The 19275-nt window shown below is 45.6% G+C and overlaps 1 protein-coding gene across 9 annotated transcripts in view; it reads right to left on the bottom strand.

Moving 5' to 3' along the window:
* Nucleotides 1-19275, bottom strand: part of PPIP5K1 (diphosphoinositol pentakisphosphate kinase 1) — a 1319084-nt gene that overhangs the window by 861118 nt on the left and 438691 nt on the right. For all 9 annotated transcript variants that reach the window (XM_086958191.1, XM_086958195.1, XM_086958197.1 and 6 more), the window contains one exon: nucleotides 12126-12287. In XM_086958191.1, coding sequence (XP_086814317.1) covers nucleotides 12126-12287 — 162 coding nt within the window. The remainder of the gene's footprint in view (nucleotides 1-12125; nucleotides 12288-19275) is intronic.

The following is a 19275-nucleotide window of genomic DNA, read 5'->3' as shown; positions in this document are numbered from 1 at the left end:
AAAGCTGTCAACAACCAGCTCGCCGCCTTCCTCGAAGCCAACAAATCCCTCGACCCCTCACAATCTGGCTTCCGAGCAAAACACAGCACTGAGACCGCCCTCATCGCAGCAACAGACGACATTCGAACTCTACTGGACAACGGAGACACAGTCGCCCTCATCCTCCTCGACCTCTCTGCAGCATTCGACACAGTTTGCCACAACACCCTTTTACAACGCCTCAATAACATCGGAATCCAAGAAAAAGCACTTGAATGGATCACCTCGTTCCTCACCGGAAGAACCCAGAGAGTCCGCCTTCCACCTTTCAAGTCCGAGGCCTCTGAAGTCATCTGCGGCGTACCACAAGGATCCTCACTCAGTCCCACCCTCTTCAACGTATACATGAGCCCCCTCGCGGCCATCGCACGCCAACACAACCTCAACATCATCTCATACGCGGATGACACTCAACTGATCCTTTCCCTCACCAATGACCCCAGCACCGCCAAAACCAACCTACACGAAGGAATGAAAGAAGTTGCCGAATGGATGAAACAAAGCCGTCTGAAACTGAACTCAGACAAAACAGAAGTCCTCATCTTAGGTACATCCCCCTCCGCATGGGACGACTCCTGGTGGCCGGAAGCCCTCGGAAAAGCACCCATCCCGACAGACCACGCACGGAACCTAGGCGTCATCCTGGATTCCTCACTCTCAATGAACAGACAAGTCAGCGCCGTATCCTCTTCCTGCTTCAACATTCTTCGCATGCTCAGAAAAACATTTCGCTGGATCCCCTCCGAAACAAGGAAAACAGTCACCCACGCTCTGGTCACGAGCCGACTGGACTACGGAAACACCCTCTACGCAGGTACTACCGCAAAACTCCAGAAGAAACTCCAACGAATCCAAAACGCCTCAGCCAGACTCATATTAGACATCCCACGCAACGATCACATCTCTGGTCACCTTAAAGACCTCCACTGGCTACCCGTCAATAAGAGGATCACCTTCCGACTGCTTACCCACGCACACAAATCACTCTACGACATCGGTCCAGAATGCCTCAACTCACGACTGTCCTTCTACACCCCCTCCCGCCAACTACGTTCTTCCAGCCAAGCCCTCGCCACCGTACCTCGCATCAACAAGACCACCATGGGAGGCAGATCCTTTTCATACCTGGCTGCTAAAACATGGAACTCACTCCCCGCTTACCTTCGCCTTACCCAGAACCACCGAGCATTCAGAAAGCAACTTAAAACGTGGATATTTGACAAGTAATCCTCCTCCCCTTCCTAAGCGCCTTGAAACCCTCCGGGTATGTAGTGCGCTATATAAATTCTTTGACTTGACTTGACTTGACGTGCTAAGCACTCCTGAAGGGGACTCATGTGGAGTCTTGCGTAAGGCACTATTACAATGCGAGATGCCATCATCCACAAGTACTGCATGAACACTAGAGCTGGCATTGAGTGTTGAGGCTGAAACTGACAAAGTAAAGTTTGCATGTTGCAGATTCTGGCCGGATTGGGGTAGGCCTAAGCCTTTTGTGTATTTATTGTGGCTCTCAGATATGCCTGTGTGTTGGATGGATCTAGATGGAATTTGGGTAGCTTTACTGCGAATCCAAGATCGTGGAGCAATTGCACTGTTTTGTGAGTGTGACGTAGACAGCTTTTTTGCAAGCTGGCTTTTATGAGCCAGTCGTCCAAATATTGGAAGACGTGAATGTGTTGTCTTCGAAGATGAGCTGCGACTACTGGCAGGCACTTGGTGAAAACCCTGGGTGCGGTAGTTACTCCAAATGGGAGCACCTTGAACTGATAGTGCTGTCCTGCTACTATGAACCTGAGGTATTTGCTGTGAGCAAGGTGTATTAGGATTTGGAAATAGGCATCCTTTAAGTCCAGAGTGGACAAAAAGTCACCTGGTTGAATCAGCTGTAGCACTTGTTGGAGCATGGCCATGTGAAAGTGGTCCGACTGAATGTATAGATTTAGTTCTCCGAGGTTTAGTATAGGCCTGAGAGAGCGGTCTTTCTTGGGAATCAAGAGGTATAGGGAGTATACCCCCAGCCCCATGATTTTTAATGGTACTGGTTCTATAGCTCCGTTCTCTAACAGAGAGAGAACTTCTTGGTTTAGAAGGGGAGATGTTCCTGTGACATTACACATGATCTTGGAGGAATGTTTGGGGGATTGTCTAAGTTCCAGGCAGTAACCATATTGGATAATTTGTAAAACCCATTTGTATGAGGTGATGGTGTTCCAGACCGGGAGAAATTGAGAGAGACGTCCCCCTACAGGAGTGGAATGATCGGGGGTTAGCAGACAGAAGTCACTGTTTATTATTTGCGGGGGAGGAAGTGCGTGTGGAGTTGCCTCTGGCACATGTTTTCTCTTCAATACGGGTAATATACCGATGCATATTGACACATCATTCTACACAATAGCTCTGAGGACACATCTAGCGTCCCTAACATGTGCACACTGAATGATCTATTACCTCATGTTTACAATCTACTTAAAGGGCATATTTTCACAACCCCCGTTTGTCTTAGTTTAACATACACTAACAGAGACCTTTGGCGTCTATACAGCCCGTTCAACGTGATCGGCACTCAGCCCGGGCGGCAATCGCTCCTTGCATCTAAACAAAACATTCTTTTTAATATACTTTTTCCAGTCCAGGCATTCATAGACACATATTTAATACATTTTAACCATTTTAAAATGCAACTCTTTTCAACATAACTTTATTAAACATAGAGCCAACTACGCATGACCATCAGCCTAAGTAGTCTCTCTTTGGTGTCCATACTGCGAGGAAGTTCAGAAGAACAGGAACACCTAACTATTACTGACACGCCGGCTTGGATATGCGGCACCTGGCGTGATACGACGGTATTTAAACTGCCATGAGCAACCGGTCCATAACGACGGAATCCCGCCAGCAGGTTGCAGTAGGTATGGAAGGTGGGCCAGAGATCTTGACGAAGTAAGTGGGGCACTGAGGGGCTCGTTTCCCAACACGTGGATATTAGTTCACACGCCACGAGGGAACTTCGCTGTAATCCTGGTATGGTATGGTAAAAACATTTATACCGCGCTCGGACACCGTACGGTTTCATGGCGCTCATGACAAATGCTGGGAGGCAGGGAAGTGTGTTTTACTCAGCAGCAGACTGGAAAAGAAAAGTTTTTAACAGTTTACGGAAAGAGCCATAGGTGGAACAGTGACGGATGGCAGGCGGAAAAGCATTCCAGGTTGTGGGGGCACAGAAAGAGAAACTGGAGCCACCATGTTTTTTCCGTTTGGTTTTTGGGATGACTAGCAGATTGTGGCCAGAGGAGCGGAGATTTCTAGAAGGGACATAACATTTCAATTTAGAAGAGATGAAAGTAGGAGTCAGGTCAGCTAGGGCTTTAAAAATCGTGCAGCCCAGTTTGAAGATGCAACGCTTGGCTACAGGGAGCCAATGAAGGCTCCGCAGTAGCGGCGAGACATGTTGATGTCGGGGTTGGTGGTAAATCAGGCGAGCAGCCTGGTTTTGCACAAGTTGCAGCTTGTGAAGGAGGTATGCAGGAATACCGGCATTCAAAGTGTTGGCGTAGTCAATTCTTGACGTGACCAGGGCCATGATGACAAGGATCACTGCGTCTCTGGTAAGAAATCTACAGATTTTTCGTATCCTGCGGAGTTGGTAAAAGCAGGATGACGTCACCACACTGATCTGGGGCCCCATGGATAAGTCACTAGAGATGACCACTCCAAGGCTCTTCACTGAATTGACAGGACAGGGGGGAGCCCTAGTGAGGGGGGCCAAAAGCTATCATTCCAAGGGTTGACCGCCCCTCCCACCAAGAGAAGCTCAGTCTTGGTGGGGTTTAATTTAAGTTGACTATGGTACATCCACTCAGAAATCATAAGCATGGTGGATTGAAAAGTAGTACGTGAGGAAAGGGAGGGATCAGTGGGAAAAATTAACTGTAAATCATCCGCGTAATTGAAGATGGTAGTGGCGGATTTGCGGAGGGAAAAAATAAGAGGTTGCATGTATAAATTAAATAATAAAGGGGACAAAGCGGAGCCCTGAGGGACACCGCAGGACAAGGGAGAATAGGAAGCCGAGAAGGTAGACAAATGCACTGCCTGAGAGCGATTCTCCAGGAAAGACCTGACCCACTCAAGAGCCATGCCCTGAATGCCGGCGTTCATGACACGGTCGATCAATATAGTGTGATCGACCGTGTCAAAAGCCGCCGATAAATCCAAAAGGACTAGAGCTTGAGGGATGTTATTATCAGCGCCCTTCCTGAGGGTGTCCATGACAGCCACAATAACCGCCTCGGTGGAATGGAGAGGGCGGAATCCGGCTTGTTGGGCCTCCAGGAAAGATGAAGTCTCAACAAAGGCGCTCAAGCACCAGGTGACATAAGTCTCTAAAATTTTTGCCAGATAGGGGAGAAGGGAAATAGGTCTATAATTACTTAAGACCGTGGGGTCGGCATTGATCTTTTTTAGGATAGGTGTCACCACTGCCCGTTTAAAAGAATCCGGAACCACACCACACGCCAGGGAGTTGTTAAGTAGGGCCAGGGCAGGATCGGGACAGGCCAAGAAAATGTCCCTAAGAACCTGGGGAGGACAGCAGTCGATAGGGGAGCCGGAGCTCACTTTGTGCAGGAGAGAACAGTACTCAGAAAGGGAAATCGGAGGAAAAGCATCCAGGTGACAAGGGTTTCTGGGGGGTAAGGGAAGGGAGTGAGGAGATGAGGGCAAAGGGATATTATTCTCAATATTGATAATGTTATCAATAAAGAAAACATTAAGTGAATCACACAAGGATTGGGAAGGTTGAGGTTGAAGGGTAACTCGATCAGGGAGAGAGAGCTCATTCACAATGGAAAAAATATCCTTTGTCTTAGAGGCGGAATCCAGAATTTTTTGAGAAAAGTATATCGTTTTAGCCGATAGAATGGATTTTTTGTAAGTTCTCAGGCGGTCCACAAAATCAGTTTTCATCTGATGGTCATAATTACGCCTCCAGCGCCGCTCCGCCTGACGTAAGGCCAATTTATCTGCCTTCAGTTGGTCCGTAAACCAACGCTGGGCGTCATGAGGGCGCCTGATTTTTATATTTTTTAAAGGGGCGATGGAATTGCAGGCAGATAATAGCCATTGATCAAGAAGGGAAGCCTGGTGAGGCACCAAAGTCGAGGTGGGAGGGATTGTAGAGGACAATATGGAATGGAGTTCCACTATATTGGCTCTCTTCCAGTTCCGGGCATGGAAGTTGGTCAAAGGGGGAGGATGGTTAGAAGTGAACAAGTTGAGAACAAAAGAAACAAAATAGTGGTTTGACCAAGAGCATGGAGTCACAATAGGAGAGGAGATATCTAAGTTAGTTGTCCACAACTGATCTAGGATGTGACCTTTGCAATGGGTAGGGTTGGTGATATGTTGATAGTAGTTCAGGCCTGATAAGAGGTCAGAGAATTCCACCGAGAGATGGCTTTCTCGAGGATCAGAGGGCCAATAATTAAGATCACCAATAATCATGACCTTAGCATTGTTGATAGTCAACTGAGAAATATAATCTGCAAACTGGCGGGGGAAGGAGGGCATGGGGTTAGGGGGTCGGTAAATAAGAACAACAACAAAAGAAAGCCTAGGAGACGTAAATTTGACAGTGAGACATTCCGTCCTAGGAATCGCTGCACAGGCTAAGGTAGTAAAAACATACTGGGAGCGGATAATAGCAGCCACCCCCCCCCCACCGACTTGCCCCGTTAAACGATTAGTTTGCAGGATATAATAGCCGGCAGGGATGGCAGCAAGGATATCAGGAACTGAATCCTCAGTCAGCCAAGTTTCTGACAGAAGAAGGATTTCTACAGAGCCATTGTCCAAAAGTTGGAAAATTTCCAGCTGGTGTTTCACCAGAGACCGCGTATTAAGATATACCATGGACAGTGGAGTAACCTCTGGCGATGGCGGGAGGGAATGCGGGGATGTCGACACAGGGCAAGAAGGCGAAGTGACGGGGTTGGGGGTGGGTGAGGAGATTAGGATACCACAGTCCGAAGCGGCCTGTTTGGCAAGGGCTAGTAAGGTGAAAGTGCCACGAAGCAGCAAGAGATCTGAGGAGGTGTAGGTAATAAAATGGGCATAGTGAGCGGCCGCAGGCCACGATCGGCCGCAGACGGGCGCATACAGGCTTGACTTGAGCGCGACTTCGGCGCGAAGTCGGCGCTCCCGCTGCGCTCGTCCGCTGCGCTTCCGCCATGTGACCATATTATACCCAGAGTAAAGTGAGCCGCTAGAGCGCTGACCTGCGCGCTGGAGAGGCAGGGCGGAAGTAGGGAGAAGGGCAGGAAGTGGCGCTCAGTGCTGCGACCCTCCGCACAAACGGCACAATGCCGGGGCGGAGCGGGGTCTAGAGCGGAGAATGAGAGTGCAACAACGCGGAGCCCAGTACCCAGTCTAATGCTATATGCAAAAGCAAGTAAGCGCCGAAATAAACAATATTAAAATTAGCTTATAATCAGCTCAAGTGTTAAAAGATTCAGCAGCAGCGCTATCTCATGCCCGCAGCCTCAATCGCCGCGTTAGTCGACTTGTAAGGGAGCTGGCGTGCTAGATATATTAATTAATTAATTAATTGTGGGTTTATATAGCGCTAGGATAGACTCCCGGAGGAGTATCTCCGCGCTTCGACCGCTGCGAAACCCTTCCTGGCTTCCCTGAGAGATGGTCCCTTAATGGGTATCTCCAGGGTGAGACCAGGCATCCCCGGCGGTCTGGTGGGGCCGTTAGTGCAGATGAGGCAAGCTTACGCCCAGAGTTGCCGAGTGTGATCGCTGATCAGAGTGGGCACCGAGGCGAGAGAATTATCGAGTCGGCGTTTTCATAGTTTAGAGCACAGTAGCGCATATTACCGGCCTTAGTATATAGACACCTTTTAGGAGCCTCGCCTTCAGTTTCACTGTCGCCTTTTTTTCCGCATAGTGTATGGACACAACGCACATTTTCATGTGAAAACAGGAAGCCATTACCTCTAAATGTCTACGTTTGTGTGTTTTTGTCTGTCCTTTTCTCCCCTACAGGAACTGAGCAACTAGACGAATGCCTCCTCTCTGAATTGAACGCACCATAGCGTGTGCGACACATATTGGTCTTATAAATCACATTAGACCTTCACTTAACTATTTTCACGTGCATAGGTCCTGACGAAAGCCAGAGTACTTAAAAATCTGGTTGAAACAAGTAGACCTCACATGATATTGGAGGGTTAATCTAACCCCCATATATATCCGCTCTCGTTTTTTATACTGCCAAGGACCCACCATTATACTTCTCCTAAAAATACTTTTGGGATCCATTGGACAGTTTTTAAACTCACTCTTACTCACTTCACTGCACTGCACTCTCACTATACAAAAAAAAACCTGCTCCACTGTAGTCGGGCATCGCAGCATACCCTAGGAGCACCCGGCACCTGAGGTGGGACCCGATCACCCACCAACTAGGTTGGTGGGTGAGGGTCTTCATAACAAACTAAGTGTTTTTTCTCCCAGACATAGGCCCCCAGCTTCCAGCGAATAGTTAGTTCTCATTGATATTAATCTACTGCACCAGGGGAAGTGAACTAGTCTAGACTTCGTCCTCTCTCTCTCCCTTGATTTTAGTAATATTCTTGGAGCCACCCCTGGAAAAGGAGCGCCGAAAGGAACCAATTCTCGCAGGTAAATGTAAAGCCCCATGAACTTTGCAACCTCAGTGTCCTTCTTCCTTTTTTTCCAGTGAGGTGTCCACTGCTGGACCCAAGAGGTGTTCCTTATCAAAGGGCTGATTGAGAATGGAGGCCTGTACCTCAGGTTTGAAATCTGAAATTCTCAACCATGCATGTCTACACTGGTGTTTAATGCGCGTGCTGCTGTGTCTGCTGCATCTAATGCGCACTTGATGGAGGTATTGGTGATAAGTGTGCCTTCCTGTATAGGATCATTTGCTTTAGATTTGTGCTCATCAGGCAGAAATTGCATACGTTTTTTAACTCATCGAAATGAGCCCTATAATATCTGGCTAGCAAAGCCTGAGCATTAGCAATGCGCCAGTGATTAGCTGCGTGTTAGCTACCCTTTTGCCAGAGGCATCAATTAACTTGGAGGGGCCTCACCTGTGGTCTGTGAGTTAGCTCTCTAGCAAGCATTAGAAACCACAAGAGAGTCTAAGGCCAGCGGACCCTTGATGTAGGCAGGGTCAGTAGGTGCTGTCTTGTATGTCTTCTCAACCTTGGGCATGATGATTCTTGCCCTTACATGATCTTTAAAAACCTCATCTGCTTACTTAATCATCCCCTTAAGCATTGGTAGTGTATGTGTAGTTTTCTGAGTGGAGCTTAAGGTCTCAAACAAGAAGTCCTCCTCTAAAGCCTCTTTATGTAGTTCCAACCCATGGTAATGAGCGGCCCTATTAAGAAGCTCAAGGTAGCCTACATTGTTAACAGGTGGTGATTGCCTGGATGGGTACAAGTCAGGGTCAGTTTCTGTGTGTGGATCAGTATAATAATCCTCCCATGGGTCAACATCTTGTGGCCTATCTTCATCTCCATCCCCTTCATTATGTGGGTCAGGTGATAGTGGTGGTGGTGAATTCGTGGGTGTGATGAGTAATTGAGGATTAGTAGGTGAAGGAGGTGGTGAAGGGTTTGTCCCCACATTACTTTTCTTCAGGGGCATGTGGTGCTTATCCTGTTGGGCCAATTTCCTTTTTTCCAGTCAATTTTGCATGAATATGACCAGCATCTAGGTTAATAACCAGTTCTTTTTGTTTCAGATCTGAAGGTGTAACATCAGACCGAGGCTCTTTTGTCGGATTCTTTTTATCTTTACTTGCAGTTTTCAGCATCAAACATTTATGCTCCGAACAATTTGGTACCAAAGAGTTAGGCTTCGACAAAGAAGGAACGTGGACCAGGATGTGCTTGGATTTCGACGCCAAGGATTTCGGCTCGTGACTGCATGGAGCCGGCTCGAGCCTGAGCCGGAAGGCTTTTCTTTGTGTTTCGGGGCCGGACCCGCAGGCAGGGTGCTCAAAACTTTTTCTCGGTGCTGACCTTGGCCCGCAGGCAGAGGAAAGACTGTAGTCTTTTTTGTCTTTTGGTTTTGGGGCAAGGCGGTTTCTATACTCACGATACACTGACCTGATGTAACTTGCAACTCTACTTCCATGTCGGAGGAGACTCTGACACAGAGACATGTTCCTCTTCCTCGGCTCCTTGAGGGAGTGTTTCTTCTCAGTTGTAATCTTCGCCGAAGATGTTAGTACAGAGCCACCTTGGTGTTGCATCTCGTGGGTCAAGCTCGACGGTCATGAAGCGGCTTCTTTGCTCAAAATGATCGGCACGCGTCACAGACTTTCTCGTCGTGTTCCGGGGACAAACAGAGATTGCCCACTTCGTGCAGGTCGGTGCGCGGAAACTTAGCTTTACATCCAACACAGAGCTTGAATGGACTCCGTTCCATCAACTGCTAGCGAGCCCAGTGTGGTTAGGCCCAACTGTCCTCCACAAGTTTTCCGATCAAAGATTTTTTAAGTCGAAACGATAGGCGGAGAATGGTAAACGCTATCGCGAAACAATCCCGTCAAGGGTAGTGGATTGCTTGACGAAGGGAAAAAGAGAAACGGTGCTAAACCAGAGTGCAGCAATTAACATCTGAACCCGATGGTGGAATAAAACAATCTAACGATGGAGTTGGTGCCCATGCGCAATGTCACAGAAAGAAGGAGTCACCTACCTTGTGACTGGTAAAGACTTCCTCGAATTAAAACAAAGTGCAAACATCTGGGCCCAACACTAGATGGTGGGCAATGCAAAGCATGTGATCTGCAGCTCATATGCCTCGAACATATAATTATATGCTTGACGTTCCCAAATATCAGAAAAGAGCTCATTCCAAGTGAACCTTAAATTATAATCTACCTGTCAATGACTATCTTCAGAGACTTTCTTCAGTTTCTGATGATTACAACACATCTTTGAATATCTATTTGGAATCAATTTACTTTCAGAAAGCTATCTTCTGCAGCAATACATGTGTTGAAATATTATGCCGTGCACCATGGAATTATCTTTGAAAAAAAATTTACTGTATGGAAATTGGTGAAGGAATAAAACAATAAAAGATAATACATTTGATGTAGAACTACATTTTAAGAACATATACCAAAATGTATTTGAACAATCTTAGATGCTCCAGTATTTGTTTTCATATTTTTACATTACACACCAGGGAGAGAAATAGTTATATGTGAGAACACCTGCTGCAGAACACTACCTTTTCCTGCACTAGATATTGTGGAGCCCTTCAGATATTCTTCAAGGGAGGGCTAGTAGAGACAATGAACTAGAAAATAGCTGGCAATTACATCAATTTCAGTCCCTCCTGTAATATTTATTCCAGACTTGGGAACGATGTTGCAGATTTTCTGGACTGCTCCTTAAAATTATAAAGAAAGCATTGTTTCTAAACTGATGTCAGGGGTAGAGCCTTTTTGCTTCCTGAGATGAAAGCGAGAAATGCCTTTATTATAGACGGACCACCTGCAGTTCAAGCACATTTATGTGCAGATGCTGCTTTGACATTGATCAAAAGCCCCATGCCTAGATGGGCATCCAGCCCAGCAAGAAGGCATCCTTGACCACAGCATCCTGAGATTTAAGAGAACTGAAAAGGCGAACCCACGAAATGGTGGCATGAGATCTAGCAGTGCACAGTTAGATCAACAGAAATGCAAATCTACACCTGCGCTGCAATTGACGCAGGAACCACTATGAACTCCGGCACTACTGAAGGGCGTTCGTGTGGCACAGCAGGATGCACAAGACCCTGAGGCCAAGCAGACAAGAACTGCACAACTAAGATCAAAGTTAGAAACCTCAGAAACATCTTGTGAATATCCAAGACCCTCTGAGGAGAAAATATCTTTTTGTGGGTCACATCTAGTACCACCCTAAGGTGGCCAGCCTCCACAAAGAAGACAGGTGAGGCTTTTGGGTTATTATAGAAAAGCTAAAGTCATAGTCTAAAGCCATTGGCACTGGAGAAGTTCACTAACCAACACCCAAGGCTGCTTTCACTAGCAAGTCTGCCAAGTATGATAATAAATGAACTCCTGCCCATCACAGTGATATTGCCACCACCAGCAGCACTTTTGAAAATACAGAAAGAGGTCAGCAAGCCAAACAGTAGAACTGTGCACTCTGAGTGCTGGGATTCCACTGTCAAACTCAGATTAAATATGTGGGCAAGAAGGATTCAACCATGAAAATAGGGGTACTGTAGATCCACAGATACAAACCAAGCTCACACATTTCAGTCTACTAAAACTTGGCTCAGGAGACCATATTTAACTTGACATGCCAAATTAACTAATTCAGAATGCAAGGATATGGAATTATTCTCAACCTTCTGTACTTATTAGGGACCAAGAAGTAAAGGGAATAGAATCCTGTGCCCCTTTCTCCCAAAGGCACCACTTCAATCGTCCCCTTGTTCAGAAAGACAAGAATCATTACTTCCAAAACAGGTCCTGGTGGAAGAAAGGTAGTCTGGAGAGAGGGGCAAGGGAATGGAACAGTGTAAACCTTATGGATAAACTTTATGACCCAGAGGTCCCTCATGATTGTCTTACAAATAGTGGTAAAATGGGAAACCGTCCCCCATCGGTAGATGAAAGTGTAGGGTGGGAGAGAAAAGAGTCAGAGAGCTTGAAGGCAGCAGAGCCGACAAACAATTGCAGAAATTTGTGTTACCTGCAACAAGGCTTACATCCAGAAAGTTCTGGAGGAGATATTTGGTCTACTTATTGTCGAAATGAGGAGGAAATCTGTGGGTAAGACATCAAAAGAGCCTCCAGGACCCATGTCAATGGCTTTAATTTTGGTTTAAGCAGTAGTAAGCGGACTGAGAAAGTGTTAAGAGTACCACATCACTATTTGCTGTTGAGGATTTGAAATAAATATTTTTCCTTCTTTCGGAAAACATGACATTCTTTAAAATTAAATAAATATTACTCACTTTTTTCCCTAAAAAATAAATTACATTCTTTTAAATTATATATGTGTTACTCACCTTAAATGCAAGGCAAACTTTGCGTGCGACCAACTTCTCCATTGCGGTTAGCATGACTGGGTAACGGATTTCTTTCCCCTCGCTGTCCCGTTCCACTTTACCATCCAAAGCAGGGGATTTACGAGCTTCTGCATGTGCATAATCAGGCCCTACAGTATACACCTGGTAGGAAGACATACACTGTAATATCCAAACACACAAACTGGACAGTGGACCAAAAAGCAACTAGTAAGGCACCAATCACATGCAATCACCAATTGAAATCATTGAAATACAAATTAGGATCTTGTGTGCAAATCTCCAAACGTGCCCCCTGTCCAAGAGCACTCCCCCATTACCAGGGGTAACAAAATGAAAACGCGAAATCATCAAATATCCTTTAAGTAGTAGATTTCTACGGAGCCACAGAGCCGTTGTATAAGGGTCAAGTTTTTCTTTTCCTTTATTGGTTCATTCTTTAAAACCAGGCGGCAGGAGAACGCCATCTACCATGTGGCATGTTACTACTTGATAGAAAGTATTCTTGCTAGACTCTAGATATGGTCTAGGGAGTTCCAACTGCACCTTTACAACATATCGTCGTGGCTATTTTTTATACCCTGCTGCAAATTCTTAAGTTACATCAAGAACACGAATGGACGCCCAACTTCTTATCATCTCGCTCTCTTGATTGGATTACTTGTTGGCTATAACAGACGACCACGACACAAGGGTACAACTGCCACCTTTGCTGCACTACACTATTTGCCCAAGGTCACTACCGTTTCTACTTACTCCTAATCCTCTGCATAGATTCTACATTGCCCTGAAGAAGTCCTGTTTCCAAGGACGAAACTCATTGGCTGTTTGCCTTTTAAAGAATGAACTAATAAAGGAAAAGAAAAACTTGACACATATACAACGGCTCCTTCTATGCATAGTCGAGAGTCCCACAAAAAAACACATTATACAGCATTCACAAAATAAAATATTGGTGGGTATATCTAAAGTTGCTTGGTGACAGTACAGGACAGCACAACCAGGTCATTTTGAATTTAGGGGTACAATAGAGACCATTCTACAATGATCCAGAGCTGGGTGGCAGAGAAAGTAAGTTACTTACCTGTAACAGCATTTCTCCAGTATTCGTGTCTTTCATAGATTCACATGCTTGACTCATTCCCTGTCGACGAAGTGGGAGTCCCACGGTTCCAAAATAAGCCGTATGTATCGCTATCAATGGCTATATTGGCAATGAAAAGTCAGTTTAATAGACTATCCATGTCCTTTTTAGGTCGAGCCTAGAGCAGCGCACTTGCACTGAACTAGGAGAGGGCTCTTGGAATCACTTCAGACCTTCACTCGTGTGTGTGTGGCGGCCTCCGCAGGGGCGCGAAGGGTGCCATCTGTTCTGTCACTTTCGCAGCCGCGTGGCCCCGCTTCACACACCAGCACCTGGATCCCGCGAAAGCTGCATCCTCTGCCATGCGGAGACATAATCTCCGATCCAGTTGTTTGGTTGCGCCAAAGTCACTGTCACTACTTGGACTGAATGCACTGCTCTCCATGTGCGGGGTGTGCTCTACATCGGTCAAATGTAATAAACTACTCACTTATAAAGTGATTGTGCTAATTCAGTAAAGTAAGTTTCTCATGTTTCTTAGCAAACTAGGTGGGCAAGCCAAACCCGGCTAGAAAAAGTTAATTGCCATACCGGAGCTCCCAAGGACGGCAGATAGCAGCAAGCCCGCAATGACCGGTAATACCCTAATTGATAACAAGCGCTTCTGTGATTGGATCACTGAGATTAGTAGGCCTTTGGATACCACAAGCTCAGGCAATACACATGGAGCAAAAAAAGCCTCTGCACCATCGTTCTCATTGTCTTTAAAAGAAAAATTAGGCGAAGTTAGAACGCTGGAACGGAGATGGCGCCGAAACTATGATTCGGCCGAGCTTAGTATTTATAAATCGGCTCGGCGGCAGTATCACGCTTTGATTAAAATTGCAAAAAAAGCATACTATCTGGAAGCCATCTCTTCCTCAAAAAATAGACAGAAATACATTTTTAGGATAGTTCATAGCTATAGTAACCCCAGAGTACTTTCGCAAGACATCCCACCCTCTTTGACTCTATGTAATGCCATTGCTAACCACTTCGAGCAAAAGATACAGGACATAATTAGAGACTTCCCTAAACCAGCACCCCCCACCCCTGGATGGGAGGAATGGGGAGGATACGGAAAGAGTCCGGTTTAAAAGTTTCGCCCTGTGGGACTAGAGGAGTCTCGTCTAGCCATCCTTTCTAGTAAATTGGGCTCACCCTTTGATCCCTGCCCTCCGTGGTTTCTACAAGCAATAATAGACTCAGTGAATCCTATCATTAATGGTATCATTAATACATCAATGGCTACCGCCGAGATACCTAGTGACTGGAAATTAGCTGCTGTTAAACCTTTACAGAAAAAACCCTCAGCAGATCCGGCAAATCTTTCTAACCTTCGCCCCATTTCCTTAATCCCAGTGCTATTTAAACTCACCGAAACATTCGTGAATAAACAACTCACTGAATTTTTGGAAGGAAACAATATTCTGCATCCCCATCAGGCAGGGTTTAGGCCCATCATTCGACAGAATCTGCCCTCCTTTTCACTGTGGAGACCGTGCGGGACGCCATCGATCAGGGGAAGAAAGCCGTACTGATCCTGCTTGATCTATCGGCGGCGTTCGATACGGTGTCACATACCATACTGATCGACCGTCTAGTAACATCAGGGATAGCAGGAACTGTTCTGGCGTGGCTAACAAACTTCCTTAACCAGAGGAGGCAAGTTACCATACTAGGCGAGTTCTGCTCTGAGGAGAAGGTTCTGATGTCGGGGGTGCCGCAGGGCTCCAGTTTGAGCCCTGTACTCTTTAATCTGTACATGGTCCCCCTGATCGAACAAATTTCTTCTTTTCAGATCAGTACGATCTCATATGCTGACGACACTCAGCTTATCCTAGTACTGGAGAGGGAGCTGCCCGGAGCAGAAGAAAACCTTAAAAACTGCCTCACAGCCACTTTTGAATGGATGAGGAATAATCATCTTAAGTGTAACTCGGGTAGAACCGAAATTCTGCCTTTCGGGCAGCAAAACTTGTTTTCACCCAAACTATGGTGGCCGGAAGACGCAGAAGCCCCCCCAAATACCATTTCTGCCGCCCTCAATTTGGGCATCAAGTTTGATGATTCCCTCTCATTTAAGCAACAGGCCGTGACCGTAGCTGGCACCTGTTTTAACATCATTAGAGGTCTCAGAAAATTCTTTGACCTTTTGCCCTTGGATGCCAGGAAAACGGTGGCGGTTGCACTAATAACATCTAGGCTGGATTACTGCAATAGTCTGTAGGTGGGAGCCAATCAATCTGTGCTCCACAGACTGCAGATGGTCCAGCATGCAGCCGCACGCCTTGTTCTTGGCTGGCCAAGTAAGTCGTCCGCCTCGGCCGCGCTCAAAGCCCTCCATTGGTTGCCAATACATAAGCGCATCCTGTTTAAACTGCTGGTAATCACCTTTAGAGCTTTCCACTCGCAAGGGCCTAAATATCTTGCGAACAGTTTCAGGCGCTACGCACCTGCGCGGGTCCTCAGGTCATCAAACCTGAACCTACTGGTGGTGCCCAGATATAAGCTCTCCACCAAGGGAGGAAAATCCCTTGTAGTCATGGGATCTAGGGCCTGGAACAAGCTTCCCCCTAAATTGCGACAATTCACTGCTGAGAGCCAATTCAGGAAAGGGCTGAAAACATGGATCTACACACTCACTGATACAGCTTGCAAAGCCCTAGTATAAACGCGTAGGACTTCTGAACTCCATTTGTCAGCAGCTTGATCCATCTGGCTACGTTACACAGCGCCAAGATGCTCCTTGGAGTGATAGCTGCGCTATAAAAATGTGACATTACATGTGCTTTAACATCTAATTTGAATTAATGGTAAATTAGAAGTAGTATGATATTTGTTTTTTCCCTTTTGTGCGGTTAATAAAACTTCTTGCACACTGGGCTTCACTTGGGGGAAACCAGGAGGCCCCTACGTTAGGCATGCACAAGAGGATTGTATGCATTTCCAAACCGCGGGAGATTAGTGCCCAGTACTTTCACACATAATTAGTGACAGGAAACAGTATTTGCTACCAGGATTTGTGAACCTGTAAGCTGCTTGCGCCTCCCAAAATAGGTTATTTTTGTGGAAAAGGAATTGAAATGCGTGATAACTACAGCGCTGTGTAGATTACCCTCTAAACTAGGACATTCATCCCAGGCTGTAGTGCAGTTCCTATATTCCCAATAGGCTCTGCGCATCAGAATATATCCTATAGATTTGACGTAGGACTGAGGTCAACTAGGTCTCTATCGAATATACTAAACTAAATTGTGTGTGCGCCAGCTAACTCAGAGGTCACTAGAAACTTTCTCGAATACACAAGAAGGGACTCGTTTCGGACAACCGCATAAACATGACAACTTTGTTTCCCAAGAATAGGAATATATCTCTCAGAGTCGCGGAAACAATAAATAAGTATTTCACTCAGTCAATTGTGCATGCTTCGTTTCTACAGAGTTGCAGAGAAATAGTGAGACCGGCGTTTTCAGTAAAAAGGGTTTATTTAACAGTCTTCATTCATTCAAAGTTTTATATAGCGCAAACAAGATCTTTGCAGATATCAGAGCGTTTTACAGAAACAAGGGGTAGGGGCAACAGGAGGGTGAATAAACAAACTATTGGGTACAATATAGTAGCATAATAGGATAGCAATCATGTACAGATATAATACCAATAAACGATCAGGTAACTAATAATACAAAAACGGTGCAAAGTCTTTGATCCAGCAACAATAGAGGTCAGGTGAACTTAGGCCATAAGGATGGCTTTTACCTCTTTCTTAAAAATTACAGAACAAGGGGTAGGGGCAACAAGAGGCTGGTTAAACAAACTATTGGGTACAATATAGTAGTCGGTAGTAAGTGAATAGTATAATAGGATAGCAGTCATGTACAAATAATACAAAAGCGGTGCAAAAGTCTCTGATCCAGCAACAATAGAGTTCAGGTGAACTTGGCCATAAGGATGGCTTTTACCTCTTTCTTAAAAAATGCAGTGGAGGAGATAAGCCTGGTTTCAGGAGGGAGTGCATTCCAGATCCTGGGTGCCATTCCTGAGAAGGAGCGTTTGTATGTTTTTTCCTTCCGGAATCTACGAGGTTTCAGGAGAAGATTTTTTGTACTTCTATTGGATCTCGAGCCTCCTGATATAGTCAGCTTTTGAGTGAGGTAGTTGGGTGACTTGTAGTGTACGGCCGAGTGTGTCATAACGGCAATTTTCAGCTGTATTCTGGCTTCAATAGGCAGCCAGTTCAGGGATTTTAAGTCAGGGGATATATGCGAATGTTTTCTTGAACCAGTGATGAGTCTCGCAGCAGCGTTCAAGGAGGCTCTTAGGGGTGCGGTTGTTGAAAGGGGGAGTCTGCTAAGGACCACAATTCCGTAGTCTATGCGAGGGATGACTAGGGCTTGTACAGCAGTTTGGAAGTCCTTAGCTGGGAAGAAGGGTTTAAGTTTCCTCAAAGTGTTGATTTGGAAATTAGCTCCTTTAGTTGCTTTGCTAATGTGCTGCTGCATGTTGAGCTTGGCGTCAAGTGTGATGCCTAAGGATTTCGCCAATTCCACGATGGTGGGTTGGACATTGAGCGCAGTTAGGTGATTGAGCCAGATTTGGGTGATGGCAATTTTCGCAAAGTCTTCTTTCTCATGCAAGAGAAGTGAGCTGCTACAATCGTTATGCAGACTGCAAAGTATAATGCGTACAGCGTAACCAGTAATAAGAAATAATACTGTAAGAACATTGTATGGTTTCTAAGTCATATAAAAATACATACATAAATAACATTGACTAAAATACTCAACTGGTGCTTTTAAAATACGCCTACCCCAATGTACCTAACCTAAGTCTAGTACGAGGGAAGAAGTAAGTATTGTGTAGCACAGGTTTTATTTTTTGCCAAGAATCTACCAAAGGTTTCTCTAGGTTCTAATCAGCTCCATACCTTGGTTAGAATGAAGGAGGTCTGGTATCTCGGCCTCGGGACTCGATTTCCCAACACCCCGCAAGGGGAGCCGGAAACACTGGAGCTGGATTCTCGGCAGGAGAAAGGCAGCTTCCTGATCAGTGCGTCAGCTGGAGAGTCGGCTTCCTTCTGCACTTGCTGTAGCGAGCTGCGTCGGGCAAGTAGGTCTTCAAACTTCTACGAACCACCGTATCTTGCTAGAGCAAGTGTAGGTATATAGTTATACATTGAACGTGTTTAGGAATGCCATAGTTTGACGTAAAGTCGGGCATATGAACGTCAGGAAAGAACCCCTAGGGAATAGTTTGTTGTAAAGTAACTGAGTTCTTAGACAAATCGATATTCAAACAAGGGAAAGTTCCCCAACTGCTTAAGCTGGTTTTCCAAGAAATCGTTGTGACGTTTGGTACGGGTGGAAGTAGCCATGCCTGTATTTGGGTAGCATGGGCTATGCCTAAATAAGGGCTTGATTTATATGCCTATATAAGGGCATGAATCGGGAAAATTCACTCGGAGCTTGAAACGCCACACAACAGGGCAACGTGTTCTCTGCATCACACCGTTTGTCACTATCACTTTGTGCTTTGTAGCAAGCCGAAGGAGTTTAAAGTACTTGAAGGTGGCAGGTAATCTACTTCAGCTGACCGACATGGCAAAGCCTTTAATGTACTTAGTCAAAAGGTTAAATCCATCCTAATAGTATAGCCGCAGTCTTTCTGTGTGATGCATATGATGTCATGTCGTCACATGGATGCAGTGCTATAGTCCTCGGTGATTTATTTTGGGTAAAGCAAAAAAGGTCCGAGAGGGTTTCGATAAAGGTTTGGGGTTCCAAGAAAATATTTTTGTATTTCAAATGTTGCGATCATTATCGTAAAAAAAATGTATCTAGGAGTTGGATGGGTGTTTAAACAGATTATGCAGTGTGCAAACAATTTCAGGGAATTTTAACCAATTTATTATTTACAAGTGAAACATTTTTCCCAACTGGTGAACGAGTTTTATGCTTTTTCACATGGCACACGTGTACATAACTTTATTAAATTTTCATTAAATTTGCA

Source organism: Lissotriton vulgaris, chromosome 2_1 (assembly GCF_964263255.1).
Source record: "Lissotriton vulgaris chromosome 2_1, aLisVul1.2, whole genome shotgun sequence".
NCBI lineage: Eukaryota > Metazoa > Chordata > Amphibia > Caudata > Salamandridae > Lissotriton > Lissotriton vulgaris.
This window is presented reverse-complemented; position numbering and strand designations above follow the sequence as displayed.